At 44.5% G+C, this 25,924-nt stretch overlaps 1 protein-coding gene across 1 annotated transcript in view; it reads right to left on the bottom strand.

Annotated features, from left to right (window-relative positions):
* Positions 1 to 10,597: 10,597 nt before the first annotated feature.
* IL2RA (interleukin 2 receptor subunit alpha) overlaps positions 10,598 to 25,924 on the bottom strand; it is a 53,604-nt gene continuing 38,277 nt past the window's right edge. Inside the window, exons 2-8 of the mRNA XM_026016827.2 lie at positions 25,159 to 25,338; positions 22,911 to 23,021; positions 20,544 to 20,750; positions 18,726 to 18,806; positions 18,215 to 18,286; positions 17,094 to 17,160; positions 10,598 to 12,427 (exon numbers count right to left, since the gene is read on the bottom strand). Coding sequence (XP_025872612.1) covers positions 12,406 to 12,427; positions 17,094 to 17,160; positions 18,215 to 18,286; positions 18,726 to 18,806; positions 20,544 to 20,750; positions 22,911 to 23,021; positions 25,159 to 25,338 — 740 coding nt within the window. The 3' untranslated portion in view covers positions 10,598 to 12,405. The remainder of the gene's footprint in view (positions 12,428 to 17,093; positions 17,161 to 18,214; positions 18,287 to 18,725; positions 18,807 to 20,543; positions 20,751 to 22,910; positions 23,022 to 25,158; positions 25,339 to 25,924) is intronic.

Below are 25,924 nucleotides of genomic sequence, written 5' to 3'. Positions count from 1 at the left end.
CTGAGCTCTCTATCCTGTGCCATTGACCTATGTGTCTGTTTTTGTGCCAACACTATACTGTTTTGATTGCTATAGCTTTATGGTATATCTTGAAATATATTGTTATACCTCTAATTTTGCTTTTCTTTTCCAAGATTGCTTTGGCTATTCAGGGTCTTTTGTAGTTTGATACAAATTTTAGGATTGTTTGTTCTAGTTCTGTGAAGAATGCTCTTGAGGGTACCTAGGTGGCTCAGTTGGTTAAGCAGGTGACTCTTGATTTCAGCTTAGGTCATGATTTCAGGGTAATGAAATTGAGTCCATGTCAGGCTCCACGCTGAATGTGTGGAGTCTGCTTAGGGATTCTCTCTCTCCCTCTCCCTCTGCCCTTCCCCTGGTGGCCTCTGTCAAAAAAAGAAAAAAAAGTAAAATGCTATTGGTATTCTGATGTAGATTTCATTAAATTAGCAGATTGCTTTTGTGTCCCTCTTTGTCTCTTGTTATATAGCCTTTGTTTTGAAGTCCATTTTGTCCTGTGTAAGAATGGGTACCCCAGGGTTCTTTTCCCTTATGTTTGCATAATAAATGCTTTTCTATCCCTTCACTTTCAATCTTCATGTGTCTTTAGGTCTGAAAAACAGTCTTTTGTAGACGGCATATAGCTGGGTCTTGTTTTTTTTTTTTTTTTTAAATCCTTTCCATCACCCTGTGTCCTTTGATTAGGGCATGTAGTCTGTGTATATTCAAAGTACTATTGATAGATATGTATTTATTACCATTTTGTTATACTTGTTTTAAGTTTGTTTGTAGTTCTTTAATATTCCTTTCTTCTCTTGTTCTCTTCTTTGATAGTTTCTGGCTTTCTAATCTACTTGGACTCCTTTCTCTCATTTTTTTAATACTTATTATTGGTTTTCGATTTGTGATTCCCATTAGGTTCATATACAACATCTTATGCATGTACCAATTGGTTGCTTAAATTCAAACCCATTCTAAAAGCACTAAATTTTTACTCCCCCACCCCCTACATGTAAAGTATATGATGTCATACTTTACATGCTTTTATTTGTGAATACTTTGATTTTTTCTATAGATACACTTAATTTTACTGCTTTTGTGCCACCTACTTTTCTTACTCCTGCTTATGGTGTTTCCTTACCATTCAAAGAATCCCCTTTAACATTTCTTGTGAGGCTGGGTTAGTGGTGATGAATTCCTTTAACTTTTGTTTGTCTGGGAAACTCTTATCTCTCCTTCTTTTCTGAGTTGTAGCCTGTCTGGATAGAATATGCTTGGTTTCAGGGTTTTTTTCTTTCAGCACTTTGAATCTATCATGCCATTCTCTTCTGACCTGCAAAGTTTCTGCTGAAAAATCTGCTGATAGCCTTATGGGGTTTCCCTTGTATGTAACTGTTTTCTTTTGCTGCTTTACAAATTCTCTCTTTATTAACTACTTTGTGCCATTTTAAATACTATGTGTCTTGGTGTGGACCTCACTGGGTGGATTTTATTGGGGGCTCTCTTTGCCCCTTGGATCTGGATTTCTGCTTCCTTCCCCAGATTCAGGAAATTTTCAGCTATTATTTCTTCAAATAAATTATCCGCCTCCTTTTCTCTCTCTTCTCTTTCTGGGGCCTTGTAATGTGAATGTCTTTATGCTTGATGGTGTTGCCAGGTTCCTTTAATCTATTTTCATTAATTCTTATTATTTTTTCTCTCTCTCCTGTTCAGTTTTATGGCTTTCCATTATTTTTTCCTTCATTTTTGATCCTTTCTTCTGCTTCCTGTAGCCTACTATTTATTCCCTCTAGTGTATTTTTAATTTCAGTTATTGTGTGTTTCATCTCTGGTTGGTTCTTTTTTATCTCTTTGTTAAGGGTTTCACTGAGGTCCTCCACTCTTTTCTCAAGTTTATTGAGTATCTTTGTGACCATTACTTTAAATTCTCTATCATACATATTAAAATATATTACTTATCTGTGTTTCATTTAGCTCTTTTGCTGTGATTTTCTCCTCTTCTTTCATTTGGGACATATTTTCCTGTCTCCCCATAACCCTCTGTCTCTGTTTCTGTTAGAAAGTAGCTATGTCTTCTGCTCTTGAAAGTAGTGGCCTTATGAAAAAGAGGTCCTTTAATGTCCTGCAGTGCAATATCACCTGTTCACCTGGACCTGGGACTTTTAAGAGTGTCTCCTATGTGTGTTGTTTGCACCCTAATATTGTGGCTGAGCCACATTTGCCTTCAGTCCAGGTTTCTACAATGGTTTCCTTTGCCTTTTGTGAGCAGGGTTTGGTCCTGTTGTTAGTGGGCCAGTCTGAGGCCATCTTGGGCTTGTTTAGTCAACCCAATCATTTACCAGAGCTGTGGTAGCACAGAGCTGCAGGCCATTCTCCCTGCATTGTTACCTAAGAAGCTTTCACTGGTGGGTGGAGTTTATAGTCAGACCAGATGTCTTCCTCCAGCCCACTGTTAGGGCTGCAGTTGGATTAGTGGGTGTGATTGTCTTCCCTTCTCCCTGGGGCTAGGATCACTTTGGAGTGGTGCTCGCCCTTGTTGGGGCTGCTTGCACACTGCCAGGCTTGTAGTCCCACTTGGATGGACTCCTTCCAAGGGCGTGTTGGTGGAGGCAGATCCACTGAGAAACATGGGGGTGGGGCATGTGGTGCTAGCAAGGTCCTCACAGGTCTAGTCTGCTGTGGGAGAGCCCTGCAGCTGCACAGGAAAATCCTGCCCTGGCTGGGATGAAGGGGATGGGTCTGCAGAAGAATATGGAGGTGGGGCATCCTGTTGGCAAGCCAAGTGGAAGTGTTTGTACTGTGCTGTTACCCCAGGTGTCCCTGGTATCTAGGTTGGGGTGGGGGGTGGGGGATGGAAATGGTACCCTCTAGCTCTTTTCCTCTTGGAAAAGTCTCCCAAAGATCCCTGCCTTTCTAGCACATGCTCTGAAATTAGTAAATAAATCTCCTTTCCATATAGCCCAGGCATTTTTAGAACTGCTATTTCTATGCTGTATCTTAACAGGGTTATTTTTTTTTTGTGCTACCTCTTTAAGGGTAGGGGTGGGGACTCAGTTTCTTATTACCCTCTGGCTCTCTCAGAGTTGAGCCTGCTGATTTTTATTTTTATTTTTATTTTTATTTATTCTTTTAATTTATTTTTTTAAATAAATTAGTTTTTTATTGGTGTTCAATTTACCAACATACAGAATAACACCCAGTGCTCGTCCCGTCAAGTGTCCCCCTCAGTGCCCGTCACCCATTCACCTCCACCCCCCCGCCTTCCTCCCCTTCCACCACCCCTAGTTCATTTCCCAGAGTTAGGAGTCTTTATGTTCTGTCTCCCTTTCTGATATTTCCCACACATTTCTTCTCCCTTCCCTTATATTCCCTTTCACTATTATTTATATTCCCCAAATGAATGAGAACATACACTGTTTGTCCTTCTCCGATTGACTTACTTCACTCAGCATAATACCTTCCAGTTCCATCCACGTTGAAGCAAATGGTGGGTATTTGTCGTTTCTAATGGCTGAGTAATATTCCATTGTATACATAAACCACATCTTCTTTATCCATTCATCTTTCGATGGACACCGAGGCTCCTTCCACAGTTTGGCTATTGTGGACATTGCTGCTAGAAACATCGGGGTGCAGGTGTCCTGGAGCCTGCTGATTTTTAAAGTTCTAGGTGTTAAGTCCCACTGATTGTAAGAATTCACGAAGTTAGGAGCAGCCCCGGTGGCTCAGCAGTTTGGTGCTGCCGTTGGTCCAGGGCCTGATCCTGGAGATCCGGGATCGAGTTCCATGTCGGTCTCCCTGCATGGAGCCTGCTTCTCCCTCTGTCTGTGTTTCTGCTTCTCTCTCTCTCTCTCTCTCCCTCTCTCTGTCCTTCATGAATTAAAAAAAAAAAAAAAAAAAAAAAAAGAATTCACAAAGTTAGGCCTGTCTGGTTTTCAAAGCCTAATGTTATGGGGATTTGTCTCCATAGTGCTGGTCCCCATGTGCCTTGGGTGCCTGTTGTGGAGTCTGCTTCTCTCCCCTCTGCACCCACAGCATCCCTGACTCTTGTAGATGGTCCTTTGGGTCTGTTTGGCTCCCGACCGCATGTCTATGCTTCCTACACTCTTCGATGTGGCCTCTTCTCTACATGTAGCTGTAGAAGAGTTTGTTCTGCTGGTCTTTGAATCATTTTCCAGATTATTTACAATGATATGAGTGTTATTTAGGTGCATCCATGGGATGAGGTGAGCCTAGGATCCTCCTCCTTTGCCATCTTCCCCAGGAGTTTGATCTAGATTCTTTTGTTGTTGCCTTTGGCATTGTTTAGAACAAAAAGGACATGCTGCTACTGCATTAACCAAGACACATTAAGAGCATTCTGAAATTTTTTGCAATAAGTCCTATTACTTGGACACTGCAGTTGACCACTCTTTCTATGCACCCAATCTGATATATCTACAGAATAGATATATCAGTAGCTAGTGCTCATACCCAAGCTAATGCATCAGTTTCCTGATTGCTGGGTGTAGGGGTGGGGGTTTATGAACTGGGGCATGAAAAGTAGTCAGGATGCCTTAGGCTATTGCATATGGACCCAAATGTCTTTCCACATACATTCTGGCCCCACAAGACATTCATGATCACCCACCCTTCTGCTTCCCATTGTCCAAGACACAGAGTTAATTCCTTTAGAGCAGCCCTGCTGCCAGTGCAAGGGGCCAATAGCCAGGGCTCATGGGTGGTCACCAGCCAGTCCACTCTGAGCTCAGCCCTCTGGCTGCAGTACTGGCTGCTGTGTGAGAGGCCCCACCTGGAGGGGTGCTGTGGACACCAGTAGGAGCTAGTGTTCTGTAGGGGTACATCAGCTTTCTATCCTCTTCCAGGGCTGGGACCAAAGTCCCAAAAGTACTTTCTCCTTCTGTGGTCTCTGCTGCAATGCCTGACCCATGTCTTCTAGAGTCATGAACGCCTCTAACACAAATGGCAGCCCTGCTTAGGAGATGCCCAGAGCTGTTATCTGTTTTACTAGTGTTTTTGCCTTCTGGAGATTGCTGCTATTCTGACCCACCAGTCCCACATGTACCCTGTCTTTGCCAGGCAGCATAAGGGACAGGAACACTGTGCCAAATGGGGAATTAAAGTCCTCTAAACCCCCGAAAATCTCTACACAGCTTTGCACTTCTTTCATGTTCTTAGGAGTTGGAGAAGCTTACACCTTATTAATCATAGCTTTTGGAACAACAGGTGTTTTACCTGGCCAGACGACACCCAAAACCTTACTGTAGTATCTGGGTCTTGAATTTTCTGTGGGTTCACTGCCCATCCTTTATAGGTGCTCCACAAAGCCTACAGGGTGGCCAGCAGGGGCATATATCATGCATATAATGGACCCATTTCACTGATGTGGGAAAAGAGAACAGGGACAGGTCCCTGGTACCATCCCATGGCATATTGTTGAGCTGTACAGATGGCCTTGGGGGAATGCTGGAAAAGTTTATTATTGTCTCTCCCACATGAAGGCAAATTGATCTTATCTACTAGAAATCTGTCAGTCTTTCCCATGAATATCCTTGAAGATGAAGCCCTTTTGCAGGAATGTTTTTGGCTAAAGCATCAGATAAAACAATAGCTGCAAATGACAAAAGACTTACAAATGGCCATGGTTATGGATCTGAAGAGAGGTCATTATAATGCAAGTGACAAGGGGATTTGGTTATTTCTCTGGCATACATTTAAAAAATATGACTGATACTATTATACTAGGACATATTAGAATTTTGGGAATTAATACTAATACACCCTATAAGAAAGTTTAGCATCATTTCTTTCTTTTTATTTTTCTGTTTTAAAGATTTATTTATTTATTCATGAGAGAGAGAAAGAGAAAGGCAGAGACATAGGCAGAAAGAGAAGCAGGCCTCTAGCAGAGAGCCTGATACGGAACTGGATCCCGGGACTCCAGGATCATGCCCTGAGCCAAAGGCAGATGCTCAACTACTGAGCCACCCAGGTGTCCCTAGCATCATTTCTTATTTGACAATACTTCCCATGAAATTTAACAGGTAACAAAAGTTACAGAGCTGTAAACAACGTGGTTTTTTTTTTTTGTTTGTTTTTGTTTTTGTTTTTTAACAGAGAAAACTTAGTTTCTTGAGTAATCAAAGACCTGCTAAGTACAAAACACAGAATCTGTGTTTTCCAGGCAGGTTCCATCAGAGGTAGAGAAAAACCTTTGTTTGCAATTTCTTATTAAGAGCAAACCAATAATCTAAGAAAACTTTCTTCCTTTAACACAGAGGAAAGTAAATTCTAATTTTGTACCAGTTACTTTCGATAGTAAAACTCTGTTGTTTTTTTTTTTTAACTTACTAAGTCTATTTTAATCATAGCTCGATGACATATAACATTCCTTTTTCAAAATTTCTTTCCCACAGACCTTCTCCAACTTTCTATATCCACTCAGCGTTTATTCCCAATCTCGAGCTGTGAATCATGTACCCACTCCCACAGCTAAAGCGTTTTACTGATATTTGTGATCTTTTGAAGGCTGTGGACTGGATTCTGGGCAAGGGAACTCCTACAGCATTCTCTATTTTAAAAAGCATGCCTCCCCCGTCCCTTTTGTGTCTTCAGTCTCTGTGAGCAGTGTTTTGTTTATCTCTAGAGGTGTTTACATTTCAAGGACATGATGAGATTTATAGTATCAAGCGAAAGAGAAAGAATGCAAGTTTTCCCCCTAGGAGTTTTGGGGTCCTTGGAATTTAAAATGTTCTTTCACCTATGATGGGTCAGAAGGCATGGTACATTTTATCCATTTTCTCATCAATTACCATAATAGCCTCCTCTTCATTCTTATCACGACTCCATCTCTTAACGTCCTACTCAGGCTTTGTCACAAGTGCCCAGATCTTAATCCAAAGCATTGGGAGCCCTCCCCAGCTTTGTAAAAACAGCATGCTGAGACCTCTAACTTTTTTTTTTTTTTTTTGAGTGGGCTCCACATCCAGTGAGTAGCCCAACAACGGGCTTGAACTGACAACCCCAAGATTAAGACCTGAGCTAAGATCAAGCATCAGATGCTTAACTGACTGAGCCACCCAGGCACCCCTAAGACCTCTAAGTTATTATCCTACTCTCCCACCATATCTGCCAGCCGCCGAAGCCTGTAGACTAGTGGATACCAGCACGTCCTTTCTGGATAGTTCTAACTTTCTGACTCAAGCTTCAGCCTCCTGGTGGGCATCAGTGGCCAGCAGAACTGCCCACAGCAGAGGCCTGCCCACTGCAAGGCCTTGCGCTTCTCTGCCCAGGAGCAACATGTACTTCCTCAAACAAGCCCCTCAGAGGAGCTGGGGTCGTCAGGCCATCCCACACTCATGTGGCAGGACACAAGCATCTGACTTACAGGCCACCCATCCCCACACAGAGGTCACCTGCTAACCCAGGATTTCCCTGAGATGCCTCATTCCCAAGGCCCTATTCTCCAGTCCCCAGCGGCTGGTTTGCAGCCTTTCACTTTCAGCTTCTCCAGTGAAATCTGAAACCAGCGTCTGTTGGAAGAGGAAAGGGGGAGACTGAAGGAAAAGACAGGCTACTCCAGTTTGATGGGTGGCAGTTTTAATAAGCAAGGGAATTTGCATACAAGATGTAGCTTGGGTAGCAGTAAGACGAGTGGACCCCCACACCTACCTACTGCATCCTAAAAGTTTATAAAGAAGCCCTCACTGGGTCAGTCCTGTACCTCTTGCAGATGTTGTCAACACCACATCAATATCTCAAGGCTGTGTCCTTGGAGCAGCCTCTGGGAGAGGGAATGTGGAGTAGAACCCACATTCCAAGAACATGGGAGGAGGGGCGAAGCCTCCAATCACTTGTCAACTGGCAATCACATCTTCTTGATGACCTTGACCAACCTGCACTCAACATTCTGCTCATTCATTCCAGCCCTCTAGTGCTGGGGCTCAGATCCTGAGTCTCCATTTCACTTGGACAGCCTAGCACATCATCAGTGGGAGAACATCAAAAGAGCCTTTCTACATCCTTAAAAACTCCCATGTGCTACATATCTGTTGTCCACATTTTCTCTCTTGCTCCCATGACCGAGCTTTGACCTAGCCCTTCCTAAGCTTTATAATGGTATGACTGATGTGAACATTTAGGCTATTCCTTAGTAGAATAATACTGGCTGGACACAAAAGCACAAAGAAAATCGTGGTTGCTTCCCTACCTCTATTCTCTCTTCTCTTGGTAATGACCTGCTTTTTGTTTGGGTCTTACTTTTCTGTCCACTCCAAGTAGCCAATGAGGGAAGTTGGTTCTACTCTTGGTTCTAGACGTGGGGAATATGGCTCAGGCTTAAGGAAATAAGCATCACCTTCCATCCTCTGGCCACAGTACAGACATGAGGCCTCATCTGAACCCATAAGACTGGGAGAAGCCTGTGGTGGTACTTCTTTCCTTGCACCCCTCAGGTAGGATAGATGGCTAGAGAAGTTGGAGTCACATAGTTCCCTTTCGTCTGTGGGAGGAAGGTCAAGGTTGGGTATTTCTGTTCTCTCTGATTAGGTTAGGTTAGGTTCTAGTAAAACCCAAGATAGTTTAGGAAAATAGTTTCTCCTGAGGACAGGCCTTTGGTAAATCATTTCAAAATGGTTCCTTTCCCTCTCCCCGCTATGAAACCATGAGGGGATTTTTCTCTGGTCTTTACCCTGAGAACCTCAGACACTTTCTAGAGGTAAAACTCATGAAAGGGTAGGGCTCCTGTGACTTGAGTTTTTGGTCTTAGACTTGTCCACACTGATCCTCCAGCAATTCGTCATTTTAGCACTTGCCCAGCATCTGCTCCTGGGCTTCTGCTCCAGTACTCTGATTCATCATACCCACCTGTCTCTTCAATTTGGGGGTAAAGGTCTGCCCAGATTTCAATTCTCTGAAGAGTCATTGATTTTCAGTTTGTTTGGGGCTTTTCTTGTTGGTAGGAGGGGAATAAGTGGCTTCCAAGTTCTTTCTATGTCAGACTGGAAACTGAAAGTCATAACAATTACTTTTAAACAAGAACACACTTGTGCTTTAAAGCCTAGTTATTTGAAAATCATAAGCCAGCCACACAGTTGAGGCAAAGATATATCACTGCATATGATGAGTAAGTCAGAAAACACAAAATAAATTATATTGATTATGATGAGTGTGTGTTGAGGGCCATCAGACACTACCCCTATGTGAAAAGTACTGATGGTAATTTATGATTTAGTTGAAAGAGTATCAGCAATTGAAAACTAAAACCAACCCAAGATCATTCTAGCAGTTCATCAATAACAGCATTCTTCCCGGAAGCTATGCAAATTTCACATTCTCGATAGAATCCTGAATCAGAGTCTTCAGGAAACTTTAGTAATATGGTAATTTTAGTTTAAAAAAATTCAGGGTCTCATAATAGCTTACTTAATAGAATACTAGAAAGTAAGTCACCATGAAAACTGCAGGCAGACCTTGGCCCTTTGTTGTAAGCTGAGGACTGTTCTTTGAGAATCATGAATGGAACCAGCTATGCTCAAATATTTGGGTCTCAGGACCTCTCTTTTTGTTTCTTTTAATTGAGGTGAAATTCACATAACCATAAAAAGTGTACACCTCAGTGGCATTTAGTGTTTTCACAAGATTGAGGTGTAAAATGTTAAATAATCACTCTCCCAGCCCTGGTTAACCGCTAATATACTTTCTGACTATGGATCTGCATAGGACATATCATATAAAAGGAATCACACAGCATGTGACTTTTTATGTCTGGGTTCTGGTTCTTTTACTTAGCATAATGTTTTGAAGCTCATCCACATTACACCATGTATCAATACTTTATCAATACTTTATTCATTTTTATGGATGAATAATATTGCAGTGAATGGATAGACCACAGTTTGCTCATGATTTATTCATTGATGGGCACTTGGGTTGTTGCCACCTCTTGGCTGTTTGGCTGTCATGCTGTTATAAATAGTCATGTTCAAGTTTCTAGGTTTTCATGTCCCTTGGGTTTCTCTTGGAATTGCTGGGTCATGTGGTAATTGTATGTTTAATGTTTTGAGGAACCACCAATCTGTTTTCCATGGTGTCCATACCATGTTACATTTCCACCAGCAATGTACAAGAATTCCTATTTCTCCACATCCTTGTCCATATTTGTTATTTTCCTTTTGTTGAAAGTCACCTTAATGGATATGAAGTGGCATCTAATTGTGGTTTTGTTTTACATTTCTGGAATGACCAATGATGATGTGTTTGTTAACTATTAGCCAGGACCTCTGTACATTCTTAAAAAGTATTGAGGAGGGGCTTCTGGGTAGCTCGGTCAGTTGAGTGTCTAACTTTTGATTTTCACTCAGGTCATGATCTCAGGGTCGTGGGATTGAGCCCTGACATTGGGGTCCCAGCATGCAGCATGGAATCTGCTTAGGATTCTTGCTCTCTCCCGCTCCCTTTTCTGGCTACCCCTCACCCCACTGCTGTATCTAAGGGAAAGAAAAAAAAGAACATTGAGAATCCCAAAGAGCTTTTATCTGCTTTTATTTGTGTAGTTATAGCTAGTGCTATTTAATCACACTTAGAGACTAAAAACAAGAAATTTTAAAAATATTATTTATTAGTTCTCTTGCAAACAACAGTAATAAACTCATTATATGTTAACATCAGAGTGATGACATCATCACATATGTAGTTTCTGGAAAACTCATACACTTAGAATGAATGTGGAAAAGGTAAATAATATCTTAATTATTATTTAAAAAATCTGATTTCCTCCCTAAAAAATAGGTCTCCCCCGACAAAAAAAATGAGCAATGATAATTCAATTTTACTCAAGATAAGTAACATTAAAAAAATTTTTTTTCCTTATCTGAGTTGCCCCTCAACTCAGAAAACATATACTTGGGGGAGGGATGGAATGTGGACACTGGAATCTGGATTATACTTGCTTACTACTCACAGAAAGGGCAGAAAATCGTACTTTAATCTGGATATGGACCTGCTGACACCCACCCACTTTTTAAATAACACTTTTCTGGCCTTTCAGAAATGAAAACTGGCTGGTTTAAACCTTTCTTTAATCTCCTTACTCAGGTGATTTTTGAGAGTGGGTGGGCATAGAGAAGTAGAATCCAGTGGTTCTCCAAGTGTGGTCTCCAGAGCAGCCTCAGCAGCATCACCTTCCAAGTGTATATACCCCCTGCCTGGCCCCAGACCTGCTGACTCAGAGACCCTGGAGATGGGCCCAGCACGCTGTGGTCTAACAGGGCCTCCAGGTGATTTGACCTGCTAACTGTTTTGCTAACAGTTTGAGGCCTGCTAATGGATGACCTTTGCCATGTTACATACATACTGCCAGTGTGATCTCTCTCCCTGCTCCCCACTTCCTTCTTTCCTTCCATCCATAAACATTGAATGTTTTGATCTCTTATCAGTTCTTTTATGACATTGATTAGGAAACGTAGGTGTTCGCACATGATGTGCCTGTGGACCTCAGATTCGTGCAGACCAAATCCAGAGCATCATTTATAGCAATCCCACGGAGACTAACTCGTAAAGGGATGTATTAGTAATGTACAAGGTAGAGCTTTTTACTAGGTACAGTTCATCATCTGGGACTTAGATAACCCTTCTTTTCCCAGCATACCTCCAGTAAAATCCTTTTAAATACAGAAGCTCTCTGATCCACAGAAGCTTGGTTGTCCTCTGCCAGTGTTACCCAAAGATTACTCTGCAATGGCTTCTGTTTAGAGATTCAAATCAAAGGTTAAGTGGGAAGGGGCTAGTTTAGAGGACTGCACTGAGGATGAAAAGGTTCGGAGTTGCCAGTTCAGAGTTCTACTTAAAAGGCATTCATTAAGGAATGTGGCCGGGAGAAGGGGCTAATCAACCAGAAGCTGGGAAAGGATTTGGGTTCATCATGGGACAGGGTCCAATTACATAGGTAGGGAGTGTGTATGTGTGTGTGTGTGTGTGTGTGTGTGTGTGTGTATTTACATTTGTCCTAGAGTTTTCCTTGGGATTTCTGAATGGGGAAGTTAGGATGAAATTAACATGAAGCTACTTCTCTTTAGACCATCTATGGTGTGCAGAGAGTGCCATGCTGTTCAAGCTTGAGTGACCATGTAGACATGAAAATAAGACCTACACTTCTGGCCGCTCCTTCCTGTTCCTCCAATGACCTTGGAACTGCTGCTTAGAAGCAGGTAGGATTCACTCATTGATACTATAGAGCTGGTTTTGTAATGAGGTTGCAGTTGCCTGGTGTTTCAGCATGTGATGTCAGACTTTTCCAAAACCCAAAAGATCTTAGGAGAGGCCTCTTGGGTGAGCATTTGACTTCCTTGATTTTTCTTGTGCTCCATGACTTCTGTGAGCTCTTCTTGGCTTCTTACCACTCTTGGTTTTCTAGATTGTTCTACTCTTCCTCCTGTAGTGATATAGCTCAGTCACAGTCATAGGTGTAATACTTCATCAAGAAAAAAATGTGATCCCCACCCTAAACCATTGTGGGTAGAGCATTCACCATAAACCTCTATTCACTGGCTAACTTAAAATTCCATCCCTGGATCCTGTTACCTTACCACATGCTGAAATCTGACCCCAAGGCCTCCCCATGCCTCCAGAGGCCCAGACTGGCTGCCCCATGGTTCCTACAGCATAATGATTCAATCAATGTGCATTGAATAAATCTGAGAAAGAGCCCAAGGAAGCTCTTCCATTTCCTTGTCAGTTCCAGGGCTGGGTGGTCACAGGTGTGGAGGCTGAGTGGGTCTCAGTGAATGCAGCATGGGTTCTGCTTAGGGGTTGATCCTCCAAAGGGTGTCCTACTATTTGCATTTCATCCTAGTGTAGAGTGGCTTAGGGGTTCCATAGATTGTCATAGTCAAAAATTTGAGGTCATCTCTGGGCCATCTATCTTCCTTAACCCTCACTGCCAATCAGCTGGCAAATCCCGCTCATTTGAACCCCATTTATGTATTTCTTGATTCTTTTCCTCTTTTTAATATGTACCCACTGACCTAGCTCATGCTCATGTTGTCTCTCTTGTGGATTTATTACATCATAACTGCCACCATGGTTACTTTGTCCCTTAAAACTAGCCTCTGTTATAAACAGACTGCCTGAAGGGCCAGTGCTACTCTATGTCCCAAGGGAAAGCTTCTGTTGCCCTTAGGATAGGGTCTAAGTCCCTCCATATGACTTGGTCTTCCATAACGTGGTCACTGTCCATCCCTATAGCACCACTGTCACTGCTGCCCATGCACCTCACCTCCTAGTGTTCAGAACTTCTTGACTTCCCCCAGACATTGTCATGCCCCTTCACACCCCATGCTCCCACGCCTTAACAGCCATCTCCTGCCTGTCTTTATCTGGTCTTAGGCATTGTCAACTCTAAAAGCCTTGTTGCCACACCCGTGTAGGATTGTGTCCTTTCTCTTTGCTCCTATAACACCTCAATTTGGGCTTTAACAATTTGTATTTGAACTCTTTATTTTTTTTCCTCTTCTCCTCTATGGGTCTGGAAGCTCCTTAGAGCCAGGACGATGTGTATTCATCTTTGGGCTCCTAGCAAGTACTTGGCACATAGCAGATATTCTTGTGATAGTGTTTGTTTTTTTTTTTTTAAATTGAGATAAGATTGACATGTAACATTGTGTAAATCTATGGTATACAACCTGTTCATAATATTTTAATGTATTTATGTATTGCAATGTAATTACCACCATAGCATTGGCAAACACTGCCATCATGTCACATAATTATCATTTTTTTTGTGATGATAACATTTAAGATCTAGTCTCTTAGCAACTTTGAAGTATATAACATGGTATCGTTGACTATAATCACTATGCTGAGCATTAGATTCCCCAGAACTTACTCATTTTCTAATTCGGAGCTTGTGCCCTTTGACCAACATCTACAGAATATATATTCTATGAATTTTTTGAGCCATATGGAGGTGCAGAAAAGGGATGAGAATACTGACTGTGCTAAGTGATTTTCATGAGTTGGAAGCTCCTGGTTTCTAGCCAGCACTGTACTATAAGAACTTTCTGATGATAGAAATGATATGTAGCTGTGTTGTCCAGTAAGGTAGCCATGTGTGGCTATTGAACACTTGACATGTGGCTAGTGTAACTGATGAACTGAATTTTAAATTTTATTTAATTTATAAAATATTAAATTAAATATTTAATTTAATATTAAATTAAAATTTATAAAATATTATTTAATTTAATTTAAATAAAATTTTATTTTATTTAATTTTATTTAAATTTTAAAATTTATTTAATTTATTTAAATTTAAATAATTTAAATTAAATAATTTAAAATAAATAATTTAAATAAAAATAAAATAAATAATTTAAATTTAAATAAATTAAATAATATTAAGTTTAAACTTAATATTAAGTTTAAACTTAATATTAAGTTTAAACTTAAATATCCACATGTGGCCAGTGGCTACTGTATTGGACAGTACAGTCGTAGGCCTTCTCCAGCTCTTACTGAGTCCACAGGGATATCTGATTACTTCATACTTTGCTCAGAGCTCCCATGGGACAAGGCTGTGAGAATGGTATGCTGGTAAGTGATTAACAACCAGCTTTGAGAAAGTTGGCTTATTTCCAGGTGTGAAAACGCCCAACACGCCCAGTTTCGAGCTATCAATGTGACATAACTTATAGAGTTGGGAAGGAATATGCAATAGCACACCATCATATTGCAATTCCTCGATACAGATACAACTAGATATAAACTAACCCTGGGAACAAATAAAATAGTAAAATAATTAGAAAGTGGTTAATTTTGAACATCTGTTACCTTCGTTTCTAATATAATCTATTTAGTTATGTTTATACACTGAATTTTTGATAACGACGATGCCTAAAAACAGTTCACAAGATTCCTAAAAATTTAAGAAAATTTTGGCTGTTAGGAGCCGGGGTAAGCCAACAGCTGTTGTTTATCACTGGCTCCTAGTAATTCATCCAAAAACAAAAAACAAAAAACAGGTCAAATGTAGGATTTTGTGTGGTCACAAGAGGGCACCATTAGATGAAATTAGATTCTAGGAAGGCTTTCTGCACAAGCTAGAGCTGGTGGCAGAAGGACTTAGTTTGAGGACCAAGTAAGTAAGAGTGAGGCTCCTGGAAGGAAGACTAATTCTGGGAGCACTTGTAGGAACTCATATAGTTTCAGGCTGTTCGTTATGTCAGAACATAAGTTCCAAATGTTAACCACTTCCAAAGAGCCTCCTCCCTTTGGGTCTGACGGCTTCTAATCTTTAAGCCACCAAATGAAAATTTCCTTGATAGGTATTAAGTCTTGTCAGGGATTGGCCATGTGTCAAGTTCCCACAATGCACTGAGTACTTGACATAGTTCATCTCGCATTACCTTAAAATAACATCTCAGGAATCAGCTAATCCCGCAGAGAAGTTGGGAGACTGTCAGGTGTGTATATGAGCAGTTCCTAATATAACAACATTCAGGGGCTGATCCTCTGCACCGCAATAATTTGCACTTTTTAATTCACATGAGGCAGATGAGGAGAACATTGTGGGCCTGACGATCAATATAATGATAAAGGAAATCTGCTGGTTTTCCTCTGTCTGGGCTAATAGGATCAATAATAGGATCTAAGAACTCTGGGTTTGGGGGTGGGGGTGAATCTGTGTCTTCTCGGGATCTTCCTGGGAAGTTTATATCAAGGCTGGTTAGACTGCACACTTGCGGGGGGTGGTGGAAGGCTTTAGGGATGTCCTCAACAGTCAGGAGAGGGACACAGTAGGTCTACACTCCACTCTCTAAAGGGAGGGAGAAACTGGCCTGTGTGTGAAATGAATTCACTCTCTCTTGGTCCTTAATACTGTCTGTGTAGGGCAATGGGTCTCAAAGTTTGGTGCCTGGAACAGTAGCATCAATATGACCTGGGGATGTGTTAGAAAAGTGGATTTTCAGGCTCCACCCTAGACCTGCTGAATCAGAAACCCTGGAGGTAAGGCCTGGAAGTCCGTGTTTTAACAAGACATCCAGGAGATTCTGGTTAACAAATCCCCTCAAGTTTGAGAATCCCTGGCCCTAGTGCAGAGTTGTCAAAACTGAATGTATATGTATTCAGTGCATCTGGGGAGCTTCAAAGAAATACCAGTGTCTCAGCCATGCAAGCTCACATACTGTATGATTCCATTTACATGAAATGTCCAGTACAGGCAAATCCATAGAGATGGGAACTGGATTTGTGGTTTCCAGGGAATGGGGGAAATGGGGAATTCGGAGCACAGGGTCTCTTTTTGGGGAGATGGAAATGTTCTAATGTGTAATGAGGTGGTGGTTGGCATATACACAGCATTGCCCAAAATCACTGAATCATGCACTTTAAAATGGTTAGAATGATGAATTTTATCTTAGCTGAAAAAAAAAAAAAAAGAGGCCTAGATGTCAGGGATTCTGGTTGGAGAGTAAGCATTGGTTTAAAAAAAAAAAAAAACAAAAAAATACCACCTCTCCTGGTTGTTCTAATCTGCAACTACGGTTGAAAATCTGAATTAATGCAATTAAGGCCACAGGCGGGTCACGTCCCTGTCAAGGGGGTTCTGGTCTGAATGTCTGCAGTAGGTGTAGGTGAGGAGCGCATGGCAGATAAACTCAGGTGGATGGTGCCGTTGGTTTTGTTCTAGCCAAGTGGTGGGAGGAGGAGGGTCTTGGGCTCTAGATTCAGGTTGTAGTTTTGGCCTTGGCCATGCAATCCTGTTTGCATTGCCAGGTCGGGGAGCCTGTAGCTATTTCAAATGTTCTGAGACATCAGGTTGTGAGAATGCTCATTAGCTAAGCATCAGGCCTGGCATACAGTAGGCGCTCACGCAATGCTAGTTTCCTTTGCTTTCCCCGTTTCCCTTGCGCTTTAGTCCTTGTGGGACGCTTTGGGGATGTGTGGGTTGGCCAGTGGGCCCCTGCGAGGCCCCAAGGCGCTGCGGGCTACCAGGAGAGTGGGGTGGGCTGGGGCACGATCTCTGCCCACGAGCCCCTCCTGCACGGGCTCCACCTGCGGGCCTGGGCCTGGGCTCAGCTTGGTGACAGCAGGGGACTCACCTTCTCCGCTGCCAGGTGAGCCCACTCAGCAGGACGATGCTGATCAGCAGGAGGACGCAGCCCGCCACTGTCAACAGAGAAGCAGTTCAGCAAGGGCACCCGCTGGGCTGGGTGGCCAATGCCCCCGGGAGCAAGGGTCTCCCCAAGAGGGGAGCGCTGGGGTTTCTCCCCTCCCTTGTAGAACACCGCTCCCGCCCGGACCTGACTTCCTAGGAGGCCCCCCGGGCCGGGGTCCCCTGGAGCCCTGGGGAGATGGGAAAGGACAAGGGCGCCTTTCCTCAGGGGGCTTGGCTCTTTCCCAGGGAAGTGACCTGACCTGCACGCTCTTCAGAAAGGTTCAGGGGCCTCAGGCAAGGAGGCTGCGGTGGCCTGCGATGGGTCAGAGGAGCATCGAAGTACAAGGATAGATGCCACACAGCGTCCCTGGAAGCGTCCCCACATCCCCGGAGCTGTGGGCCTCTGGTCCCCAAGCTCGCCGTGGGCCTCCCCGCACATGCTCCAGTGACATGGAGTTGGCGCCCTGGCCCGACGTGCAAACCGTGGAGGTTTAGGGCACACGGGGCCCTGAGCTGATGTGAGCACATATCCAAGCAGGACTACCAGCACGCCTCCTACTCGCCATTTCTCTTTGCAGTGGGAACACTCCCGTGGCAAACTGCCAGTCCACCAGACAGCAGTGGTGACCGTGGTCGCCGTGCTGTCCTCCAGCTCCCCAGGACCTACCCTCTGCCTGGAAGTGTGCGGCCTCCACTGGCACCTCCTGGGCCCCCACCCTCAGCTCCCGATTTCGAGGGGCTCAGGAGTTTTCTCTAACCCTCTAAGCCTGTTTTCCTCTCCTCCCAGAGAACACCTAAATGACAAGGTATCCCATAAACGCTACAGGTGTAGCTCAGGAGGAGCTTCCTGGGGCTCGTTTGAGGCGGCCTGCCCCGCTGACTCTAGGGGCCACTGTGAGCCCGTGTGGTTAACACCCGGATTCGTCTCCTACCGTGTAACTACTACGCAATGTAAGGAGGGGGCATTTTTAACTCACCAACCACCCCACCGGCCCGCCGGCCCAGCCAGCAACATACCCCCAGTCTGTCTGGGTGTCGTCAGCAGGGGAAGCGCCCCCGACCCACCTGCTATCTGATACTCGGTTGTGAATATGAACGACTCCATGGTTGTAGCCACTTCTGTGTGTTTGTGGAAATCTGTGCGGAAGAGACGAGAAGATGCTCGGTGTGTGCTGATGACCACTCAGCCTGGCTTCTCCTCTTTCGGATGCTTGCTTTTGACATGTTTTGTGTTCTTTTTTTTTTTTTTAATAAAAAAACTTACTTGTTTGAGAAAGAGAGTGAGCAGGGGGGGAAGGGAGGGCAGAGGGAGAGAGAGAAACATAAGTAGCCTCTGCACTGAACATGGAGGCCACACGAGGCTCCATCTCACGACCCTGAAATCAAGACCTGAGCCGAAACCAAGAGTCAGTCGCCCAACTGACAGAGCCACCCAGGCTCCCTGCGTTTGACACATGTGAGGGCCGGGAGGTCGTCTGGGCCTGCCCATCCCTGATGCAGCTGCGGGCCGGGCTCCGCGAGGCAAACTGCTTGGTCCCCTGCATGATGGTTTCAGGGCCAGAGATTATAGCCTTACCTGGAGTACTTGTCATTATGAAGGGAGATGAAGTATCCCTCCCGGCAGGAGCATCAGTGCTTGCTTGAAGCTCTTCGTCATCTGGGGGAGACAGGGAGTGATGACGGAGGGGGCCGCGGGTCTCAGTGCACCCTGGCCTGCCCACCTTGGCCGACCCCACACACACTCAGCGAGTCATGTTGTCGGGGCCCCCCGCACCGTGCGGCTCCCCATCAGGGGTCACCTCGCCCACAAAGCTGGGTGAGAGGGAACTGTAACCCTGATCCCGGCTCTGGAGTCCTGAGCCACACATCTCCCCGAGCCTCCTATTCCGCCCTGGTTTCCACCTGTGGCTCAGAGACAGGTCATAGTCACACAAATGCCAGGGAGACCTGGGAGGAAGTAGGAAGGCACAGAAGGACAGGTTCCCTGTCCCTGTGGGGGCGTCCAGTTACCCAGGACACTGCCCTGCCTTGCCGCCCTTTCACAGGGAAGCACACACACCCTGGCACGCTGTGGGAAGGAAGCTCAGCGGCCCCCAAAGAGCCCCAGAGGAGGACATGGGGGCGGGAAGTGGCGGTGTCGGGGAATGTCATCAAAAAGACACACACTCAGGGCAGCCTGGGTGGCCCAGCGGTTTACGCTGCCTTCAGCCCAGGGCCTGATCCTGGGGACCCGGGATCGAGTACCGCATCGGGCTCCCCGCAGGGAGCCTGCTTCTCCCTCTGCCTGTGTCTCTGCCTCTCTCTCTCTGTCTGTGTCTCTCATGAATAAATAGATAAAATCTTAAAAAATAAAAAAAGACACACATGCCAGCTGACCCTCGGGCTGGATCCAGGCACTCAGAGGCTCCTCCCCTCGTCCCCTGTCCTTGGAATGTGTGTCCCGCTTGCCTTTCCTGCTCCCAGGGGCTGCTCCAAGGACACAGCCTTGAGTTAGTGATGTGATGGGGAGAGCACCTGCAGGGTGTATGTGACCCAGTCCAGTTAGGATCCGGCAGGCGAGTGCGGGGCTCCTTTCGTCTTGCTGCCACCCAACACGAGCCTCATAAGTAAGTTCCCTTTGCTTATTAAAACCGCCACCTACCAGCGGTGGCCTGCCTCTCCCTTTGGTCTCTCCCTGCGCTCCTCTGCCTGTAGGGGTGGTTTCAGATTCCACCCAGGGAAACTCCCAGAAGGGTTAAGAACCAACAGGTGGTGAGCTAAGAAACCTATAACACTTATTTTTAAATGTGAGTGTTTTTTTATTATAAAAATGGTAATATGCTTTCAGAATGAAACCCTCAACATAGGTGCGTTGTCTATACATGCGAATGAGTGTGTGTGTGCGTGCATGTGTGCATATGCATGCTTGAATAAGCCCCTTCCCTGCACTTTTATCAAAGCTCAGGTGGGAATTACACAAGGAGAGGGAGCATGCTAACAGTGGAGCACTGTACAAATAATGAGTTTACGTCGCATAGCAGCAAATTAGAAGCGTGCGGGTGGCCGGAATGAATGAGAGGAAGTCTTGTTCGTTTAGAAGAAGCCGAATTTTAGGATCGGCTGGGAAGAGGCAGCGTTATCACTAGCGAGGTAGCATCTGAGCATCTGGGGGGCTTTAGAACACTCGAGAGATCCTCCTTCCTCCTCCACCTTCTGCTATTTGTTCTCAGGGTGCAGGGGACCTTAGGTGGTAGAGACCCTAGTTTGTTCAGTCTACTTTCTAGAATGAGAGAAGACAGAGGCCCACAGAGATGAAGTGGTTTGCCCGCAGTCACATTGCTTATGGGTCAGGAATTCTACTCTGGTCAGCCCAATGGAAAAAGCTGTGTGGTGGATTCAGAAGGTGCCCCCATACCTGGAAACTGACTTTCACCTATGCACTTGAGCGGGGGCTGCGTCCATCTGGTCTTCCCAAAGATGGTTTTGCAGACGCTCTTGGCAGGACCTCTGTGAAGGGCTGTGAATCCCTGCATGCACTGGTAGTGAAGCGTCTGCCCCACTACAAAGTGGTAAATTCTCTTGGAGTTTTCATGTTCCCAGGGAGGAGGTTCCCTGCAGTGACCTGGAAGAGGGGAAGGAAGCTCTGAGTGAATCGAGTTGCCTCTTTCTAGAGGCTGGGCCTGGGTTCTTATTGTTTTGTCCCCTCATTCATTCTTTCTTTTATTCAACCAATATGTACTGAGAATGTCCGTGTGTCAGGAACTTTGCCAAGCACTTTGTGGGAAGGCACACAGACCCCGTCACTCCTGCGGGAGTGGATAATCCATTGAATGAGGAAGACATCTGGAGACAGAATGCGCTGAGTGTTATCTCTGAGGAACAGACAGTTGCTGTGGGGACACAGAGGAACCAGTAGTTGCTTGTGGTGATGGCGAGGGTTCTCATAAGTGGACAGCTGTGGGAAAGGCTCTCAAGTGGAGAGATAAGGGTAGGCTCAAGCCCATTGGGGCCCATGAAATACAAAGCCCACCCTGGGTCTCCACTGCTAAGTGAGGAGGCACATCCTCGGGTGGTGGCTGCTGGTCATCTTGGGGCCATGGCTGAAGGCCTGGAGATAAAGCCAAAGCCAGAAAGAAGGAAGGGCTGAGAGAATCTCGGGCAAATGGAACCTGATCTCTCATCAAGCCACACCTAAGGTCTGCTCAATGTGAACCCTGCCACAACCTCTGAAAATTCCCTGTGCCCTCACTCGCCCAGCGAAAACCCAAGCCTGACTGGTCTTTCACCCCAGTGATCATGTCCGGCTCTGATATATTTTCAGGATTCCCTACCCTACCCCAAATCTGGATATATGGAACCACATGTACCCTGTCTCCCCAGACACATGAGGCTACACTTATGCTCTGACCCTCCAGACCTTCCACGATCCGAATACCCAATATGACCTTCAAAGTATCTTACATATAACCCCCTGCTCCAGACGGAAGCTCCAGCGGGAAGCTGAGAGTGGTCCTGCCCCAAGTGGTTTTCTCTAGTGTAACACCTTGCAAATCATGACTGAACTGGTGTTTTCGTCTCAGAATAAAATTTCTTTTTACAGCCAATAAAATCCATAGTGGTCTGAACCTGTTTAAATTATGCTTGCTTCTTTCAAATGAAAACATCCCGTTAAGAAGATCTGTGGCCAGAACCAGTGGTTGTCTCTTGAATAAGGACAATAAACATTGACCTTCTGAGAAACTTTGAAATAACTGTTCAGAGGAATATGGGAAAAAGAGAGAAAAACGAACAATTGAATGTGTTTTGAAATGCCATTCAGCCCCCGGTTGGAGGTACAACATAAAAACATCATATTGCAAACAGTGCCCCTGGATTGGTCTTTTTTTTTTTTTTTAATAATGGAAGCTGCAAATAATTTAAAATTAATCTGAAACAAGTAATCAGTAGAAAGATCCTTCGTATATTTCAGGAGACCTGAGGTCTTACTCCTAAATGCAAGTTTAGCCAAGTCTTTTAAACTTCTCTGTGTCTCATTTTCTTCAGTAAATCGAAGTCATGATCCTGCTCCCTGACTCACTGGGTTGTGGGATTCAAAAGAAATTATATACAAGATGGTAAAGTTTTTTGGTAAGGTAGTAAAATTAACATAGGACAATAGGGTCCTATAAAGGTGAGTGGGTTGCCCCAAAGCTCAGGTTTTCCTAACGGGCTCTATTTCTTCCTGATGTGAGGACCTGACTTCAACGTGATTCATTTTAGAGCCACGACAGCAGCTGGGTGGCCACGGTGCTCACTCACCCACAGCCCACTAGCTAGGAGGTGCTTGTCTGCAGCTTTCATACTCACCGACCTGGCACAGTGTAGTTTAGGGCCCTGTTTATCAGAAACATTTTTAAGTAAATTGCTTTGCTGGCATTGATTGTCTTGTATTTAAGGGTGAAACCAAGCATTTCCTTGAGGGCAGAGACAGTTGGCTACGGTGCTGGGCATAGTTAGTCCCAACATATGCCTTGGAATTCAGTTCACGTGAATTGAATTAAATTGAGCTCAATTCTTTCCTGCCAGCTCCCAAACCCAAGGAAGTCCAGAGCCCAGGTTGGCTTGAAATGCTGAGCTGTACTACAGCCTACGACCATGACACAATAGTTCCTGTTTACCTGATATCCTTAAAGAAGAGGATAGTGGGACAGACTTTCCTACTTTGCGGAACACACAATATCCCTACAAGAGAAGGGTTGGCCCTTAGGAGTCAGCCAGACAGCCGTTCAGCTTCACCTCTTACCTACAAGGTCAACTTCGTCCATGGGCGGCGTTTGGCTCTGCATTTCTGTGGGGTTTTCTCCCTTCTGTTCCTCAGGGTTAGTGGTAACTTTTCCTTTTCTGTTCTCTGGGGCTAGAGAATATGGATAGAATGAAGCAAGTAACTTCACATATGCTTAAAATAGAAAACCTCTCTGTCTACTCATTTTTATCGAAAAGAGTGCCTTTCCACTGCCTGTGACATGCCAGGCAGTAGCGGGGTGCAGGAATTACAAAGAGGAACCACACCACACCCTGCCCTTAGGGTGCTCTCAGCAGCACCTGTTCACGCCTGGCCCAGCACTGGCCTGACAGTATTCCTGTGCATGATGTGTGTGGCCTACAACATGTTTCTAAAAGAACTGAAAGATTTTTCTGGTGTTTGTGTGTCTCCCCAAAAGGGACTCCATTCTGGCCATCCACCTGCCACCCTGGTGTGTGGGTGTTTGCATGATAGCAGTGAGGAATGAGGTGACACAGAACCCACTCTCTCCCCTTCCCTCCCTAAAGCAGTTAATCTATAAGTTGAAGGGACTCAATCTTAAAGCAAGGACAAGAGAAACCTCCTACCACACTCCTCTCTACTGTGAAGACTTTGGCAAAGGAGTTGAGTATGGGCACTGCCACGAGGGGCTTGGGATTCTAGCTGAGAGTCTGGGGAGGCTCTGCTGGGGAAAGAGGCAGCAGGGTGCTTCAGCAGAGCAGCCATCTCCAGACCTTGGAGTCCATGCATGGCATGGCTGAAACAAAACTCACGGTGGCTCCCAGACACCATCTCCAGAGGTAAGAAACAAAAGGACAAATGGACCCACCGCGTTTCACCGTGTTCCACTATCACAGAGTGGACAAAACACCTGGTAGAGAAATTGGGCTTTCAGGACTCAAAGAAGAGCATACACCAGCAAAAGTAGATCAACTTAGGTTTCAAAAGCCCGTCGGGGGTCATTCCCTCAACATTCCACTCCAGCGAGGTGACCCACCCACAGTCTCTGAGCAAGTGGCCTTCTCTGCTCAGCCTCACCAGCAACAATGAGGTTCAGGACCCTTAGTCCATCACCGATTACAATCACATTCAACATTGAGGGCCACGGGGCTCTCAAGCCAGGTTTTGAAATCCAGAAATGAAGAAATTTGAAAGGAATAGCCTTCTCTTCCTTTCTGCTTCCCTAATGCAGATTTGGGGTCTTGCCACATACCAGACTGACCTGCCTACGGGCTTGTTATTCTTCTTGATTTTCCCAAGCCCAGCCAGGGTCTTGCAGGACTGGAACAAGAGACAGCAATATTTGGGGGACAGTGGGGTGTTTGGGGGAATATTCCTCATGCTCTGGAATGTCAGTTCCTGACACTGAGCTGGGAAGACACTGAACTGACAATACTTCTTGCTTGACCATATATTTACCTCCAAAGAAATGCCTGAAAGAGCCCATGGCAGCCAGAGTGAAAATTTTGGTAATAGGTAGGACTCTGGAATTCAGTAGCATGAGCTTCCTTTCCCTTTTTACTCTCATCAGGGAAGGAAATGCCTCACCCACTGCCTCCACTTTTCTGCCCAGAGCTTCTTCCTTAGGGTTGTGGAGATGGACACTAAAGAGGAGAGGGGACAGAGGAGCCATGGGGAGTTGTTGGGATTTCACGCTGCCGTGTTGCTGGAGGTAGAGTTAGGATAGGTCTATGTCACCAGTCAGCATACAGGTGGTATGAGATGTGAGCTTTGGAAAGCAAAATGCAAAAGAGTTAATACAGCCCTACAGGTAGATACTCACTGGGGTTACTATTATTTTTCTTATTCTTTATATAGGTGCATTCTGACTTTTCTTTTTAATTTTTAGTTCTAAAAAATTGTGATAAGATATATGTAGTGTAAAACAATATTAATCATTTTAATGTATACTTTAGTGTCAATAAGTGCATTCACATTGCCATGAATTAGACTTATTTTTGAATTGTTCAGTAATTATTAGTATAACATCTGTACCCTCTTTAGCCCTGCAGAATATAAGTTCTTTGAGTGCTGGGTATTCTGAGTGCCTAGATCACTCCTTGGAACTGGGAAGTATTTCTTAAACATTTGTTTAGTGAATTATTTTCCAGAAACCACTAAGATGAGTTATTGTAGAGTTTGGGCTGCCCAGTTTTCATCTATAGGGCTGAGTGAACAAAAGCTGAAGCTCTTTCCCTCTTTGTTAGAGTTCTTATATTTCCCTCGGTAAACGAAAGGAAACACTTACATATACTTTTGCATTGACATTTGTTTTCCCAGGAAGCATGGCTAGAGTTTCCTGTACAATGCAGGTAGCTGCTTATTCTGCGGAAGCCCCTCTCACAGTCACAATTTAACACCGTGCCCGTCTTGTATGTGAGAGCTTTGAATGTGGCGTGTTTGAGGTTTGGTGGGTTATCACAGAAGTCTGCAAAGAAAAAGAGGCATGTTAGGAATTCAGGAGGTTCCAGTCACACACTCACATACTTAACCATGTAATTATTTCATCACACATTTCTTCACTTTATTTAAAAGGTTTATGGGTACCCCACATTTTCCCAGAGAGAACCCTAGGCTGTTGCCATTGTCCTTTAGAAACTTTTGTATCAGAAATGGTTCAAAATTTGACTTCAATCAAGTTCCTGTCCAAATTACAATATAATTCAAACTAAATGAATAGAAATGAATGAGGTTTTATTCTGAATATGCCTCATGCTGAGCAAGTATGGAAAGAGAGAAGAGGACCAAATGATATGAGAAAAGGAAGAGAGGAAAGCCATGTAAGTTTAATTGAGGGACAACATGCATCTGTGAGAAATACTTTTCAGGAAATAAGGATTGTCAGAATTTCTATAATAAATTATTTGCTTTGCTTTTTGAGAAATATATGTAAAGTGCTTCACCTAAAGTCTGGGTGTAAGTAAGAAATGTGTATTTTTCACCCACCTACCCATCTCTGACTTTACCAAGTTCCTTCTCATACCACAAAGACTTGACCTTTTCTCAGCCCCTTC

The sequence above is a fragment of the Vulpes vulpes genome, chromosome 2, assembly GCF_048418805.1.
Source record: "Vulpes vulpes isolate BD-2025 chromosome 2, VulVul3, whole genome shotgun sequence".
NCBI classification, from domain to species: domain Eukaryota; kingdom Metazoa; phylum Chordata; class Mammalia; order Carnivora; family Canidae; genus Vulpes; species Vulpes vulpes.
The sequence above is the reverse complement of the archived record's forward strand: the minus strand, read 5'-3'. Positions and strand labels throughout refer to the sequence as shown.